We start from the raw sequence: 16,780 nt of genomic DNA, 5'->3' as shown, positions 1-16,780 counted from the left end.
AATCCCAGAATGGGAAAATTACTCCATAATCTGATGCTTTGTTCCCGTTTAATTAATAATTAACAATTAAATAAAAAATCACATACAGTGTCATTTTGACTCCTAGGAATGGTTCTTCTCTTCTTTGTGTTTACATATCACATACAAAAAATCTTATTTCCCTGCAATATCCACATATAAACATAACTAGACAGCATCATTAATATCCCGCCAATATAAAATGTCTGTATACCCAATCAAATCTCTATTTTATTTGTGCTGCTCTGAGATGCCTTTATTCTTCTTCTCCTTCTGGACTCCACATCAAGATTACCTCCATCTGCTCATTAGTATCCAACAGCTGAATATCTTTCTCTTTCAATCTTTGAATTTTGGTCCTAAATATGTGTAACATAGGGCTCCTTTTACTAAGGTGCGTTAGGGCCTTAACGCGCGTAATAGCGCATGCTAAATTGCTGCACGCACTAGACCATTGAGCTGGCATTATTCTAGAAACATACTGCACGGTGTAGCGTACGGTAATTTCGTGCGTGCGCTAAAAACGCTAGCGCACCTTAGTAAAAGGAGCCCATAGTGTAATATACCCTCCGCCCTCTTTTACAAAACTACGATAGCGGTTTATAGCGCAGGCTGGTGGGCTAAATGCTCGGTCCTGCTCCCGACGCTCATAGGAACTGGATGTGTGTTGGGGACAGCGCAGAACATTCAGTATGCCGGCCTTCACTAAAAACTGCTAGAGTGGTTTTGTAAAGGGGGAGGGGGAGGGGGATAGTTCCTGTTGCTCTTCATTCTCATTCTTTCTTCCAGAGTACAGTGGTGCCTCACACAACGAACTTAATTCGTTCCAGGAGCAAGTTTGTTATGCGAAAAGTTTGTTATGTGAAACGCGTTTTCCCATAACAATACATGTTAAAAAAAATAATTCGTTCTGCAGCATAAAATATGCTAAGATGACATAAAAAAAGATAAATTTGTCAAAATGGTGAAAATGGTGGTCTTGCTGAGGCCAAACTCTTTGACGAGGTCACACTGTTTTACCCCACATTCACTCCTTCTAATTATTTCCCGTTTCATTTCAACAGAAATCACCTTCCTGCTTTTTTTAGAAGCCATGATATATAAAAAATATTGAGTTTATCTTAAAAGGACGACTGTATACAGTGAGAGAGGGCAGTTAAGCGCAGTGACTAACGACTGCCTGCAGTGCCTGCGCGGAAGGATGCAATACATCGGCAGCTCGGGCGACTTCGTTGTGTGAAACGAAGTTCGTTGTGTGAAACGAAGTTCGTTGTGTGAAGTTCGTTGTGTGAAATGAAGTTCGTTGTGTGAATCAAGACATGAAGTTCGTTGTGTGCAGCGTTCGTTGTGCGAGGCGTTCGTTATGCGAGGCACCACTGTATTCTTATAACACATATAACATATAACTCTGCCTAAACTTTCCCAATGATTATTTTCTAAAAACACCCCAAAAATTGTCTACCTAAAGTTGCCTCTCACACATAGTCAGCCTCTTCTGCTGCATTACCTATACCGCCGTTGCTCTAACCAAACCTTTTAATGTTAGATTTTATTGTCATTAAGCACAATTAGCATACACTTCAAGCAAAGACAGCATATGCAAATCATAATTACATGCATTAATAATGATAATGAATATCTCCCTTTCCTCCCAAACGTTTACAAACGGCTCTTTAGAAAAAAAGAGACAACCCACCATCCCAGAGGTTATCAAATGACTCATCCCAGACTGAAACTATTAATCAAGATTCAAATTATTTAAAACCCCCCAAACTGATTGAATTCGCCTAGGTGCTGTATTTAGATGAGGAAACTAAGATTTTAGAAACCTTTTTCACAGTAGTTTCTGATTACCTCAGCGCTGTGCTGTCAAAGAAGATATGTACAGAACAGAAGCCAAAAACGGCAGAGTCAAGCACACGGCGTTTGCACATCAAAATATTAATTCTTCCTCAAAATCATTCTTTTTCCAGAACTTGTTTTAATAAAATACATTCCTCAATCACTCCTGCACTGCTTCAGCCTCCCTGTCACTTACAGCAGCTCTTTCAGACATCCCAGTCCCCCTATAGTTTGCTTTTTTTTTAAAACCCACAGGTTACATATCCACAGACTGAGTAAAACATCCAGGAAGCTGATGCTGTACATCTCATCCTCCAAGTCCAAATTCGTGGCCATTGAGATGCAGAAATATACTGTTTTATCTCAATGCTCCAAATGTCTCTAAGACTAGTTTTTGGCTTTTTATTCAGGAATTCAGATATTAATTTATACCAACGGGCGGCCTGATGTCCTAGCAAATCTGTCTGGAAGCACAGGACCTGCAGGCTATAATGATTTTTTTAAACTTCGCCATTCAGGGAACCCCTTCTGCTGTCTTGTGTAGATATGCTATAGTTGTCCTTTATCTTTCTCTCTATTTTCTGTTGTTTTAAACTCACACATCCGGTGGGGAGGGAGGGGGTATATCTTTTGTTTTGGTATTATTCCTGATGGTAATGCTAGATTGGGGGAGGGAATTTTATTTTTGTATAGATACTGATTAACTATAAGTGCTTGGTTGATTATTATTATTTGTATATAAATTGTATTGCACTTATTGTTGGCATTAAAAACTAAATAAAGTTTAAAAAAAAACCCATCCAGAAAGCAATAAGAGGAGGGAAGTGTAATCTACTTTAATAATTGTAACACTTATTAATGCTTTAACTCAAGGGGGTCCACCATCTTATGAAGAGGATGGCCTCAAAAGATTTTTCAAATCATTGAAAGGGTCAATGGAGAGGGAGGAGGGGGTTCTTATTGGAATTTGGTGAAGGGATGGGAGAGGGGAGTATTTCCATCAGAGTTTGTCACCATGCCATACTACCATCATGCTTTTCAACTGATAGAACCAAGGATCTCCACCAGCTGTGCTGCCTTTGCCACTTCAGCACATGAAAATAATATAAAGGGCAGGAAAAACAGAGGTCTAGAAAACTGAGCCCTAAAAGTTGCATCAGGCTCACAGACTGTAGTTTGGGGGGACCCCCTTCTTTAATCAAATTAGGACTCCATAGTAAGTTTTCAAAACAATTCTTAGGAGCTTTTCTTTTTACTAAGTTACAGGGAAATACTTTTAAAACCAATAGGAGAATTTTTTTTTCCACTCGGAGAATAGTTAAGCTCTGGAAAGTGTGGCCAGAGGATGTGGTAAGAGTGAATAGCGTAGCTGGTTTTAAGAAAGGTTTGGACAAGTTCCTGGAGAAAAAGTCCAGTGTATTATTGAGAAAGACATGGGGGAAGCCACTGCTTGAGGGAAAATGCTTGAGTACCTGATTGTAAAAACCGCTTAGATAACCTTGATAAGCGGTATATCAAATCCGAATAAACTTGAAAAAAACTTGAAAAATCGGTAGCATAGAATGTTACTATGCCTTGGGTTTTGGCCAGGTACTAGTGACCTGGATTGGAAACCATGAGAACGGGCTACTGGGCTTGATGGACCTTTGGTCTGACCCAATAAGGCTATTCTTATGTTCTAAGCTGCGCTAGTAATATACGCTTAACATGACGGCCTACAGTGTTCCATGTTGCTTTTGCCATCTGCAAGTGATAAGCGCATTGTATTGATTTTTTAAAAACATTTTTCTGGGAGGGGCCTATCAGAGGTAGAGAATGGGCATGGTTGCGCCAATCAGCTAGTGCGTCGATATTACCACTGCATAAACTGGGTAGCACATTAAGAACATAAGAATTGTTACACTGGGACAAACCGAAGGGCCATCAAGTCCAGTATCCTGTTTCTAATAGTGGCCACCCCAGGTCCCAAGTACCTAGCTAGATCCCATGTAGTAAAACAGGTTTTAAGCTGCTTTTGCTAGGAATAAGCTGTGGATTTGCCCAAGCCATCTCAATAACAATTTATATACCGCAGGACCGTGAAGTTCCATGTGGTTTACAATGATTAAAGATGTTACAGATTGAGTGAAATAAACAAAGTGCAGACTTAGTGATTAACAGTTCTAGAGATCATTTGTTGAGGACTAAGATTGTATAGGTTGGTTTCCTAAGCATTTCAGGAACAGATGTGTTTTTAGGCATTTCCTGAATTCCCTATAAGTAGTAGGCACGAGTAATTGTTCTAGATCTTTACCCCATAATGCTGCTTGATGTGAGAAAAGATGTTGGTGATGACTTTTAAATTTACAACCTCTAACCGGTGGAGAAACAAAGTTCAGGTGTGAGCTTCACCTATGTTTGTTGGTTGTGAAAGTGAAAAGGTTTGTTATATATTTAGGGGCTAAGCCATAAAGTACCTTGAAGCAAAAACAACCAAACTTGAATTTCACACGTGCCTCCATCGGCAGCCAGTGCAAAAGTCAATAGGAAGATGTTACATGATCAAACTTCAGTCCACAAAGTAGTCTAACCGCTGCATTTTGTACCAGTTGCAATCGCCGCATATTCTTCTGGGGGAGTGCCAAGTAGGCGATGTTACAATAATCGAGTTGACTCAGTATAAGGGATTGTACCAGAAATAATGGCCTATAGACTTCTCTTTTAGGAAATTATCCAAACTTTTTTAGACCCTACTAAGCTAACTGAATTCACTATATTTTCTGGGTCTCCCATGGTAATTATTTTTCAATGGCTGTGTACTAATGCTAACATTAGCACATGACCACATATTCAACAAATCTTTAAAAAAAAACAACAACCTTTTTTGACAACTTAAAAAAAAAATGAGTGTGGAGCAGCATAATATAAAAAAACAAAACGTCTAAGTCCGTTTTGGGCCTAAGGCGCTAGTCGTCCAAAGTCAACAGTGTCTAAGGTCCATTCTCATAAAATATATCCCCAATTTTTTTTTTTTTTTTCAAGACTCGTCTACTTCTATGTCCAGCCGTTTGGTCATCCAGACCACGAAGTCGTCTATCTTTATACTGCATCCTTGTCCAAAACATCATCTAAATCCCAAACACCTAGAAAAATATCTTTGCTTTGGGAGGGACCAGCAAAGTGAGGGACTGGCCACCCAGACATGGCAACAGAGTAGTGGGGCACCTTATAGGGCACTGCTGTGAACTTCACAATAAGAGTGCCACATAAACATCTCACCACAACTCCCTTATAGGTCATGGTGAGCTCCCCTCCCAAACACCCCAAAACCTACTATACCCACCTGTCTACTACCCCAGCAGCCCTTATGGCTGTAGGTGCCACCTATTTGGCAGTTCAGTAGGGTTTTGATGGGTGCACATTTTTCACCTTGAATGCAGTTGTTAGAGTGGCTTATGGGCCTGGGTCCTCCTCTCTATGGTTCACTAGCCCACCCCCCAGACTACTTAAGCCACTTCTCTGCAGCTCTACTAGGCTTTCCTATGTCAGGTGCTGATATTCTAATCTAGAGGCAAGTATGTACGTTTTTATTCTGATTTTTTGGGCGGGGCTGTAGGTCAGTGATCACTGGGGGAGTGTGCGGGGGTCTGTGTTTTGTGTCTGCAGTGGTTATCTGGTCACTTTGGATACCTTGTGGGCACTTAGACCTGTTTTTAGATCGCCTACCTACATATAAGTTCCGTCTAGGCAATCTCGTTAAACTTTTGATTATTGCTGCAGGAAGACTAAGTCTAAGTTGCCCCCCCCCCCCACTCCTCGAAAAACACCCCTTTTCACTCTGGGCACACAGCAGCAGTGAAAAAGCCTAAGCTGCTTTTAGATACGATTAAAACCCATTTTGATTATTGGTACTTGGACAACCTGCCTTTTTGATCGTCCAAGTGCCAATTTAGGCGGGTTTTTAGATGTATTTTTGTTTTGATTATGTACCTCTTAGTGTTTAGGAAAGCCCTGTGTTATGGACGTGCTAAGCCTATTTCTTAATGTAGCTTAGTAAAAGGTTCCTTAGTCTAGAAATGAAACAAACTAAAAATATATTTTTATTTATGGTTCACAGTAACAAAAAACTTATAAATCACAGTTTCTAAAAATAGTACTAATTACCAACAGAGTAATCATAATAATAAACACGCCATGATCCTTGGGTTTCAGTGATACATTTAAAGGGTCAGCTAAATTGTCCACACAGTAATTTGATAGAAAAAAAAGTTTCATGTGATAATAACAGCTCAAAACTTTGTCTATATTAGGTAGGATGAGATGGTCCAAAACTAATAGATTTGTCTGAACAAATCCTTATAATGGCATCTCAACAGTAACAGACCTGTTAGTATGTTTGGGGGGGGTTATAAATGGTCCCTCAATTTTTATTTCTTTAGTTTCATCTATCAACACAATCTCAAACACACATACACACACACACCTATATAAACACAACCCCTGGAGGGTGACTACTGGGGGTTCCAATCTCTAAGTTAGCAGAGGGTGAGAAGGGAATCCATCTGTATCCAACTGACGAGTGAAGAGTTGGTCCTGGGAGGTACTGGAGGTTTTTTCACTTCAGGGCTCCAGCCTTCCAGCAGGTCATCTCTATATCACACCAGAACCCTAACACCCTGGCTCTGTCAACTCAGTTCTGTGGAATGTGTCACCAGAAAGCTACATGACTGCATCCCTCTGATAGCTTTTGGTACGCAAGTACGGTATGATGTACAACTATGCATTTGGGGGAAGGGAAAACAATACAGATTTCTTTAAGTGTGATTAGAGAATCAATTTAGTGAGTGCTATGCCAGAAAAAAAAAAGAACATCATCAATACCATTTTCCACAATTTTCTGAGATCATGCAGCTTTTTCTGCAATTCTTTGATGCCTTCAACATCAGGTACTAAGACCAAACTTTGAACTTGTGCATGCTGAGGTCCGTTTTGAAGAGCAGTTTGCCACACGAGTGGCTGCTGACCTGGTGGGTTTTGCATCTGTAAGTCTACAGCCACAGACACAACCGGCAAAAGAACAAATTTGAACGTCAAATCTAAGGACATCATTTCCTGTCACCATTCTTTCCTCTCCTCAGGAAATACCACCCCTTAACACAGCTAAAATACGGGCATTGTGAAAATACCCCACGAGGGGTTCGTTGCTTTGAAGTGAACAACTCTTAACATAAACGTGGAAATCTATCTAGTTAAATACCTGTTTACTACACTTAGTATAGCTGGAATACAGGCATGATTTCTGCTCCTTGGTGGCAACCAGACTGCCATGTTTTTCTCCACTGCAGAAGAAAACTAGTGAACTGAGGTGGATATTTTAGAAGCTTTTAAAATACCTTCACTTGTTCTCCTCAGATTTCACTGAATTCCAGTAATTAGCTCCAGCGACCTCTGAAATCCCTGAAGAGATTGAGTGCATATATATTAAGCATCAACACAGATTGGGCAAAAAGTCACCGTAAATTGATCCCAAAGAGAAAAATTTTTTAAATACCTTTGGTCCTTGGAGAACTTGAAACTTCATTGTGTGTAACCACTGGAGCCAACAAGATGCTCACATTTCTAGAATGCATTCTTGCATTGGAGGAGAATGGGAATAAGAACCTCCTCCACACAGAAGCACTTAAATTCACGCAACTGTAGCCTGTGAGGGCAAACCGACAGCCCGGCAAACAGAACGCTTGGTGAGGCAGGGAGGCCTTGTTCAGTGCTCAAAGACTAAAACCATATGGCAGAAAAATGGCAATTCTACAACCTGCTGACTAATGTTAGGTACCAGCCCCTGGCTGCTGTATATGGCATCCAAAATCGGGTGTCGGTATTTGGGCACTGCGCCAAGATGTGTGCCCCCATTAGTGCCAAGATGTGGGTGCCAATTGGTATTAATCACCAGTTTGGCACTGGTCGTACATTTCGCCATGCACTGCGCTATAACAATGCACTCCCAAATTCCATAGCATGCAATCCGAATGGAGGCACGGTCATAGGAGGTGCATGGGTGGGTCAGGGATGTTCCTAATGCTTGTGTGCAGTGTTATAGACGACTGAAGTAGAGAATGACATGGGGATAAATTTTTCCCCGTCCCCGCGTGAACTCATTTTCCCGCCCAAGCGAGTTCTTTTCCTGCCCAATTCCTACAAGCTCTGTCCTCATCTGCACAAGCCTCAAACACTTTAAAATCATATGTGTTTGAGGTTTGTACGGTTAAGGCAGAGCTTACAGGAATGGGACAGGGATAAAACTTGCAGTGATGGGGAAAAATTTGTCCCCGGGTCATTCTCTAGACCAGGAGTGAGAAGATCCGGTCCTCGAGGGCCGGAATCCGACTATGCATCATTGAAAGCAGTGCATGCAAATAGATCTCATGTCTATTCATTGGGGAAATCCTGAAAACCCAACTGGATTCCGGCCCTTGAGGACCGGAGTTGCCCACCCCTGCTCTAGAGTGTAGATGTTTGCCAACACTGGGCTCTGGGAAGTACATCTGGTTTCAACAGGTGTAAGTCCTAGTCTGCACGCAAAGATATTCTATAATGGGCGCTCACCTTTGAGTGTCCATTATAGCATGGCATCGAGTGCTGATTTTTTTCTTCCACGCTGATTTTTGAGCGGCCTTTACTGAATGTAGCCCCGAGTATTTGCGTGTGTGGTTAGGGCCTACAGAGGATTCGTCCCCACCCCCAAAAGGCCCCGAGAGCACTGCTCTAAATTTGATTGGACAAGCAGGCAATAGACAGATGCTGCTCAGACAATCAAATTCAGATCAATACTGTCAGAGCCTTCAGGGCAGTTCGGAGAATCCCCAGCCCAAGAGCCCTGTTTTTCTTTTACTTTTTGCTTGATGTAGTTTGACTGGTTGCCTACTCTAAATCAAACGGCATCAAGCAAAAAGTAAACACAAAAAATAAAAAAGCAGGGCTGTAGAGGCTGGGGATTCACAGAATCCGCCAACAGCCCTCACTTATGTTGGAAAATATGTAATCCCACGTATAGAAATATTGTGAATCACACTAAAATCTCATAAAGAATACGCTATCACACAAATATATTCACCCTCTCATTGGTATTTTAGAGAGAAACAGGGGTCTCAAGTGCCCACAGCCAGAAGCCTGATATCTGTTACAAAGCTAATGGCTCATACAGTGAGCTATCATCGGTCCCGTTTATGTTCTCTATACCAACGATTTGTGATTATTTTATACTTTTACTATTTAGCTCTTTTATTCTTTCTTATTTTTGTATTAAAGATTACTTAACTTTCTTATTCTTTGGCATTCTTTTTCGTTTTTTACGGTTTTCTCAAACTTTTCCACTTTCCGACGGAAGATCTCCGTTTCGCTCCAATAGACTAAACTGGAGCTTTGTCAGGAAAACACCAAAGATGACACTGCAAATTCAAGCAGAACATCTTGAATACCAATTTATATTCATTTAAAAAATCTAAAAGCAATGCTTATATTTTTTTGATAACATTTATGACTACTTGTGTTAAACAAGGCTCCTGGGCGTACCTCTTGGGAACTTTACCATAATCTAACAACTTTTGTCCTTTATTTAGTTTTTACTTTAATTTTTCTCTTTGTGTAGCCACCACGTTCTAGCTAATAACAGAGCTACAAGACACCTGAACACAACAAGAACCCGACAAGCGGGCAGGATTAAATAAAAAGACAAATTATCTCTACATACCTATCGGTCTCTCCAATGTTGTATATAGCTATATGAGCTATTATAGGTAATTCAGAAGTGGAGTCCACTCTATATCCAGACCCTCACCACTAGAAGAGTTGAGAATAAATTACATGCCCCACGAACAGGGCTTTAAATTAGTGGAAGGCGTCTGACCTCACTTCCGGCGGTTTACCAGCCTGAATAGATCAAATCACCTCCTCATCTACTCGTGACTTCATTTTGTACTACTTTGAACAGTACCTCACAAGAAAATCTGCCAGTTAATCGCCACATTTAATCCTTGGGGTTGTATACTGCCTAAGCGGTCAATCCACCTCTGTTCTGTTTGTAGCAACTTTTTCCCTCTATCCCCTCCCCTTACAGATGCCTCGACTTTGTCAATAACCATGCATTTAAGTTGATCAAAAGCATGATTGTATTGCATACAGTGTGCTACTAGCGGATCTTCTTTTCTACAATGGTTTAAACAAGATTTATGCTCTGCCATGCGGATGTTAAATTGTCTAATAGTTTTACCCACATAAACTTTTTGACATGGACACTTAATGACGTATACAACGTTATCCGATCTACAAGTTGTAGTATGACGTAAAATATACTGTCTATGGTTTACAGGATTTTCGAAAACACTCCCCTGAATGGTTAAAGGGCAGATTTGACATCTACCACATTTAGAGTGAAACCCCTGGTTATTTTTTAATACTAATTCAGGATCTGGTTTTAACTTAAGATGTTCCCTAAGGTTACGTGCTCTTGAATAAGTCAACCGCAATTTGGAGTCTTCAAAACAAGGACTTCGTTGAATTATTCTCCAATGGTTGTGTATAATATTGGCAATATGTTCAGACTCTGCATTGTGTCTGAGAATAAATGTTTGATATTCTTCATCAATATTGAGCTCCTTAGCGGAATCTAAACTTTGAATATCACCCGAATTAGTGCCAGTGGATGGCTGTAAAAGCCATTCAGGGTTATTATACTTAGCTCTGCGATAGGACTTTTTTAACACTTTTTCCGGGTACCCTCTACGTCTTAAGTTCTTTGATAGTCTATTAGCTGAAGATTTAAAATCGGCCATATGGGTACACACACGCCTAAAGCGCAAAAATTGGGCTAGTGGTAAACTATTTTTGAGGGCAATAGGATGACAACTATCATATTGCAACAAACTTGTAACGTCAGTAGGTTTTGTGTACAACTTAGTCTCAAGATGATTCCCTACAATACTAACCCAAGTATCTAAGAAATTAATCCCCACTGTAGATAAATTCAAAGTGAATTGGATATTACTGTCCTTGCTATTAAGCCAATCAAAAAACTCTTGAAGATGGTGCCTAGTACCCTGCCATATCATGAAGACATCATCAATGTATCTCTTCCAACCCACTATATATGGGTTCCATTGATGAGATGTTAAATACATTTCTTCATAATCTTTCATATAAAGGTTGGCTACCGAGGGGGCACATGTGGCCCCCATTGCAACCCCTTTTGTTTGTAAATATAATTTTTGACCATCTGTAAAAAAATTTTTTGTTAAGGCCAATTCTAATAAATCCATGATGAAACTTGTTGGACTTTGGTGGGGACGAGCACGGGCATCTAACGCAACCCGTGCTACAGTTAAACATTTATCTTGGGGAAGCGACATGTACAATGACACAATATCCATTGTAACTAGAATAGTAGGTTTATCTAGAAGATTAATCGTCTGTAGCCACAGTAAAAATTGACTGGTATCCTTGATGTAGAAACTACATTGTATCACTATAGGTTTTAAAAAATAGTCTACATATTTAGAGAGGGGTTCAAGGATGGAATTAATTGATGATATAATGGGTCTACCCGGAGGTTTATTTAGGCTTTTGTGGATTTTGGGCACTAAATAAATCCATGGTATAGTGCTAAATTCTTTATTCAAGAACTGGAACTCTCGCTTGGTGACATAGCCATCATCAAAACCTTCCTGGGTTAGGACCAAAATTTGTGCTATTAACTGCATAGTGGGGTCCATATCCAATACTCTATAGGTGACACTATCCGACAGATGTTGAGAAAGTTCATTCTTGTAATCAATGGTGTTCCAAATAACCGTCGCGCCACCTTTGTCCGCTCTACAGATGACAATCGACTGATCTTTTTGAAGATTACAAAGAGCCTTGTGTTCCTCCTTAGTTAGATTATATCGTTCAGTTTTCTTGTAGCGTAATGGACCCGCATCTTGGAGTACTAGTTGTTTAAAGGTATGAAGAAGAGGATCCAGGGGACCCGGAGGGGTCCAAGTAGATTTTTTTGTAACCACTGATCTATCAACGCTATCGAATTGGGTTTCTTTTTCCCAAAAAAAATTTTTCAAGTTGCTACAAACAGAACAGAGGTGGATTGACCGCTTAGGCAGTATACAACCCCAAGGATTAAATGTGGCGATTAACTGGCAGATTTTCTTGTGAGGTACTGTTCAAAGTAGTACAAAATGAAGTCACGAGTAGATGAGGAGGTGGTTTGATCTATTCAGGCTGGTAAACCACCGGAAGTGAGGTCAGACGCCTTCCACTAATTTAAAGCCCTGTTCGTGGGGCATGTAATTTATTCTCAACTCTTCTAGTGGTGAGGGTCTGGATATAGAGTGGACTCCACTTCTGAATTACCTATAATAGCTCATATAGCTATACAACATTGGAGAGACCGATAGGTATGTAGAGATAATTTGACTTTTTATTTAATCCTGCCCGCTTGTCGGGTTCAGGTGTCTTGTAGCTCTGTTATTAGCTAGAACGTGGTGGCTACACGAAGAGAAAAATTAAAGTAAAAAATAAAGTAAAAACTAAATAAAGGACAAAAGTTGTTAGATTATGGTAAAGTTCCCAAGAGGTACGCCCAGGAGCCTTGTTTAACACAAGTAGTCATAAATGTTATCAAAAAAATATAAGCATTGCTTTTAGATTTTTTAAATGAATATAAATTGGTATTCAAGATGTTCTGCTTGAATTTGCAGTGTCATCTTTGGTGTTTTCCTGACAAAGCTCCAGTTTAGTCTATTGGAGCGAAACGGAGATCTTCCGTCGGAAAGTGGAAAAGTTTGAGAAAACCGTAAAAAACGAAAAAGAATGCCAAAGAATAAGAAAGTTAAGTAATCTTTAATACAAAAATAAGAAAGAATAAAAGAGCTAAATAGTAAAAGTATAAAATAATCACAAATCGTTGGTATAGAGAACATAAACGGGACCGATGATAGCTCACTGTATGAGCCATTAGCTTTGTAACAGATATCAGGCTTCTGGCTGTGGGCACTTGAGACCCCTGTTTCTCTCTAAAATACCAATGAGAGGGTGAATATATTTTTCGTGATAGCGTATTCTTTATGAGATTTTAGGAAAATATGTAATAACACACATCAAAGGCATCAATGTTGTACCATAAATGCCAGACACTATTAATACTGTACTAGAATTGAACTCTCCTTATAGAATAGAGCTTAGAGCCCATTCCCATGCCAGCTGAAAACTGGTGTAAATGCCGGCACCTAACTCTGGGATTTGGGCACAGGAAGGGTGGTATTCTATAAACTTACTTTCCCAGTCTGACAGATGAAAGAAAAATTGGACATCATCTGCATACAGACGATAATTAATACCTAATTTACTAAACCATGTTAAGCACTAATACACGCTGAACATGGGAAAAATGACCTAATGCACAAAGTGTTAAAGTTTTTGTGCATTAGTTTGCCATTGCATTATTTTGGGAGGGGGATATCAGAGATAGAGAGAACGGGTATGGAGGCGCTATTCTGGTAGCGCTCTCACATTAGTTCATGCTAACTAAATAACACGGGGTTAATGTGGGAGCTCTTGGCACCTCCTAAATAGGAGGCAGTTAGGTCTATAATCTATATAAGATACAAAGAAATCCGTGCCATCTAGAACAGTGCTTTGCGTAAGGTACACACACCTTAAGGATCGCATTAAGTGCCAGTGCATAGCATAACTTTTAGGTGCATCCACTTAGGTCAAGGAAAACCAGGCCTAAATACCTGCACTTAACTTGTGCATACATCCAGCCTATTCCTAGAACATGGAGCATAAATTTTAGGAACATCCACAATCGGCCCATGCTGCTCCCCTGGCCACGCTCCCTTTTTAGAAATGGCATGCAGTACTTTACAGAATATGTCTACCAAGATGTGTGTGCAACTTCTAATTAGTGCTAATTAATGTCAATTATGAGGTATTGTTAATTAATCAGCACCAATTAGGCTTGTTAAACAAGTTGTACAAGCAAATTAGCTGTGTGCACAGATTTGCACACACATAACTTAAAAGCACTGTATACAGAATTGGGGGTAAGTTCTCCTGTGTTAATTATTTTCAGTTGCCATGTGATGGCTGGTGGCATAGTAAAGGGGGGGGTCAGGGGGTGGACCACCCCAGGCGCTGTCTTGGTGGGGGTAGCAGCACCCATCCTCCTCTCTGCCCTCTCCCGCTCCTTCTCGGCACTCGCTGCCGTGTAAGTGCACCCCTTCCCTTGTACCTCGTGAATTTTCCCCAGGGTGAACAGCCGTCACCAACTCGCTGCCCGCATCAGTGTCAGCTCTTTCTGGCGTCACTTCTAGGTCCCACGCCTAGCAGGTGATGTCGGAGGGAGAGCCGACACGACACGAGGAGCATGTTTGTGATGCTGCTCGCATTGGGAAAATTAAAAAGGTACAGGGGAAGGGAAGGAGGGCATATGTGCGGCGGGGGGGAGGTCGGGAAGGAGGGGCGCTTCCGTTCTGGGCACCACTCACCCTCGCTACGCCACTGCGCATGGCCTAAAAAGAAAGCCTTTGTTAACAGATGTGCTAGAAATGGGTGTTGCACACAGGAAAGTCCCATGTTAGACACATTAAGCACATTTCAAGGCGCAGCTTAGTAAAAGGGCCCCTCAGTAAAGTGGTTGCTGAAGAACAGCTTCCAGTATGCACTTTTTGGGAGGTTACATATATTAGCCTTCAAAAAGCACCCCCTTTTACTACTAATCATTTCTATAGCGCTACTAGACATACGCAGCGCTGTACATCAAAACTCATGCTCAGAAGGAGCTTACAATCTAGTCAAGACAGGCAAACAGAACAAGAAGGTGCATCAACACACTGTGCTCAGGTGGGGGAATTACATTGCTACTAAATTACTAACCCCCCCCCCCTTTTACTAAATCGCATTAGTGGTTATTAGCGCAGGCAGCCGCGCTGAAGCTCCTGACGCTCATAGAATTGCTATGAGCATGGAAGCCGTGCGGAGCATTCAGCACGGCTCCCTGCGCTAATTACCACTATCGCGGTTTAGTAAAAGGGGGAGTAAATTGTACTAAATTACTTTTAGTACATTGTTTATAGTTTATTATTTATATTCCACTTTTACCCAACGTGGCTTGCAAATCTTCCATACATAATAAAGTTATACAAACTGCACTTTCAATAAATGTGTGATTAAAATATTATTTAATATAACAAGTCCCCTTCTTTCGCTAAAAGTCTCTTTAGAGTTAATATTTCATACATACATTAGGAAAGTATGTTAAATTTTAAAAAGGTAGTAAGGAGAGCTCACCTGGAGAAAGCCATGGGCTCCGATGTCCAGAACAAAAAATATTGTTCATAATCTGGCAATTATATTGAAGCAGGAAGTATATCCAAGCAGGGACAAAGATCAGAGCTGCAGCAAGCAGTCCTTCTGCTTCAGGAGACATCCGGGGACCTTGTAAAGGTAGCAGAACAGTACCCCGGTGTATTTATAAGGTATGGGAGGGGCTTAAGGGATTATATGTAAGAAGGCTTGCAAAACCAAATGATTGGAAAACAATGGTGGTGGTTATAGTTGGTTTTGCAGGTTGTGGCAAGTCCAGACTTGCAAAAGAAACAGCAGATAAATTGGGGGGAGGGATTTATTACAAACCCCGGGGGGAGTGGTGGGATGGATATGTGGGACAAGACAATGTGATAATGGATGACTTTTATGGATGGATTAAATATGATGAATTGTTGAGAATAATGGATAGATACCCACATCAAGTACCAATAAAAGGAGGATTCACAGAATTTGTTACAAAGAGATTGTTTATTACAAATAATTGTTATGCACAAGAATGGTATAACTTTGAGAATGCAGTGCAGAGAATGCCTGCTTTACATAGAAGGATCAATAAGTACATTTGGTGGAACAACCCACCTGCGGTATTTGAACACTGTCCAAGGAGATACATTGGATATGATATAAATTATTAATTAATTGAACCCCTGAGGAATTATTCATACATGATTTGAATAATGATTCGGGGGGCTCAAGGGGGGGGCGGAGCCCCCCTTGTATATCACCTTCCCCAAATTTTCACTTGGCAGGGAGTTATTGGGGGTTCATATCAGTAAAGTAATAGTTTTGTTTTACTTGCAGTGTTTCTGCTATATTTCCAGAAGTACCTTGGGTGGCTAGTGTCCAGCCTTCCCAGAGTACATCTCTCTGGACAGTGTCCATCCATATATGTTTGTTAATTCCCCTTGTGAACATGCCTCCTCTGAGAACAGTATGGGAGTCATCAATTAATGCAAAATTTACTGTAGGCCTAAAAATTCTCCTGGAATACTGGTTAGATCTGTGGGTTCTAGCAGAGGGCCTCACTGAAAATTCAGTGAATTTCCAGCTAGAAAAATCTTGGGGGATGTCATAATCAATTGCAGTGGTATACAAATGCATCCAGGGGGTCTCTGAGGAGAGTAGAGAGAAAGAGAATACCTTGTGGGTTGGAATAATTTAAAATGACCAGCTAGTACAGAATGGTCCAGATGGTGGTTAACTGGCCATCCAGAGCGTGAACGGAATGAAGATACTCGGGAGTGTGGTGGAGGTTCTGAAGCCCAAGCAGAGGACAGATGCCAGTCCTAGCAGCACCGAAACGAGAACGCTCCTCTGGTCACGAATCACCATCTTCACAACTTCACAGAACTGCAGAAGCAAAGAAATAGGTCAAGTTATTAAGGTGCTAAAATCCTTACTGCAGCGAGAATGACATTTTAGGAAAAAGTGTCCAACTCGGACTAAGAATGTTGAGGTTGCTGTGTTGCTGGTGGTGGTGACAGCATTTTAGAACAAGACTGCCCGATGTACAGCCTATTTTAAAATACCCGAAGAATGGACGTCTAAGTGCTGGTGACATACA

At 40.8% G+C, this 16,780-nt stretch overlaps 1 protein-coding gene across 4 annotated transcripts in view; it reads right to left on the bottom strand.

The window, feature by feature from the left end:
• Positions 1-15,674: 15,674 nt before the first annotated feature.
• The window catches only part of LRAT (lecithin retinol acyltransferase), a 49,455-nt gene continuing 48,349 nt past the window's right edge, over positions 15,675-16,780 (bottom strand). For 2 of the 4 annotated variants that reach the window (XM_033932476.1, XM_033933125.1), the window contains exon 2: positions 15,675-16,566. In XM_033932476.1, the coding sequence (XP_033788367.1) occupies positions 16,414-16,566 (153 nt within the window). In that variant the 3' untranslated portion in view covers positions 15,675-16,413. The remainder of the gene's footprint in view (positions 16,567-16,780) is intronic. The other 2 variants (XR_004538368.1, XR_004538414.1) reach the window with 1 other exon arrangement.

Source organism: Geotrypetes seraphini, chromosome 1 (assembly GCF_902459505.1).
Source record: "Geotrypetes seraphini chromosome 1, aGeoSer1.1, whole genome shotgun sequence".
NCBI lineage: Eukaryota > Metazoa > Chordata > Amphibia > Gymnophiona > Dermophiidae > Geotrypetes > Geotrypetes seraphini.
Note: the sequence above shows the minus strand (reverse complement) of the source record. Positions and strands in the feature narration are given on the sequence as shown.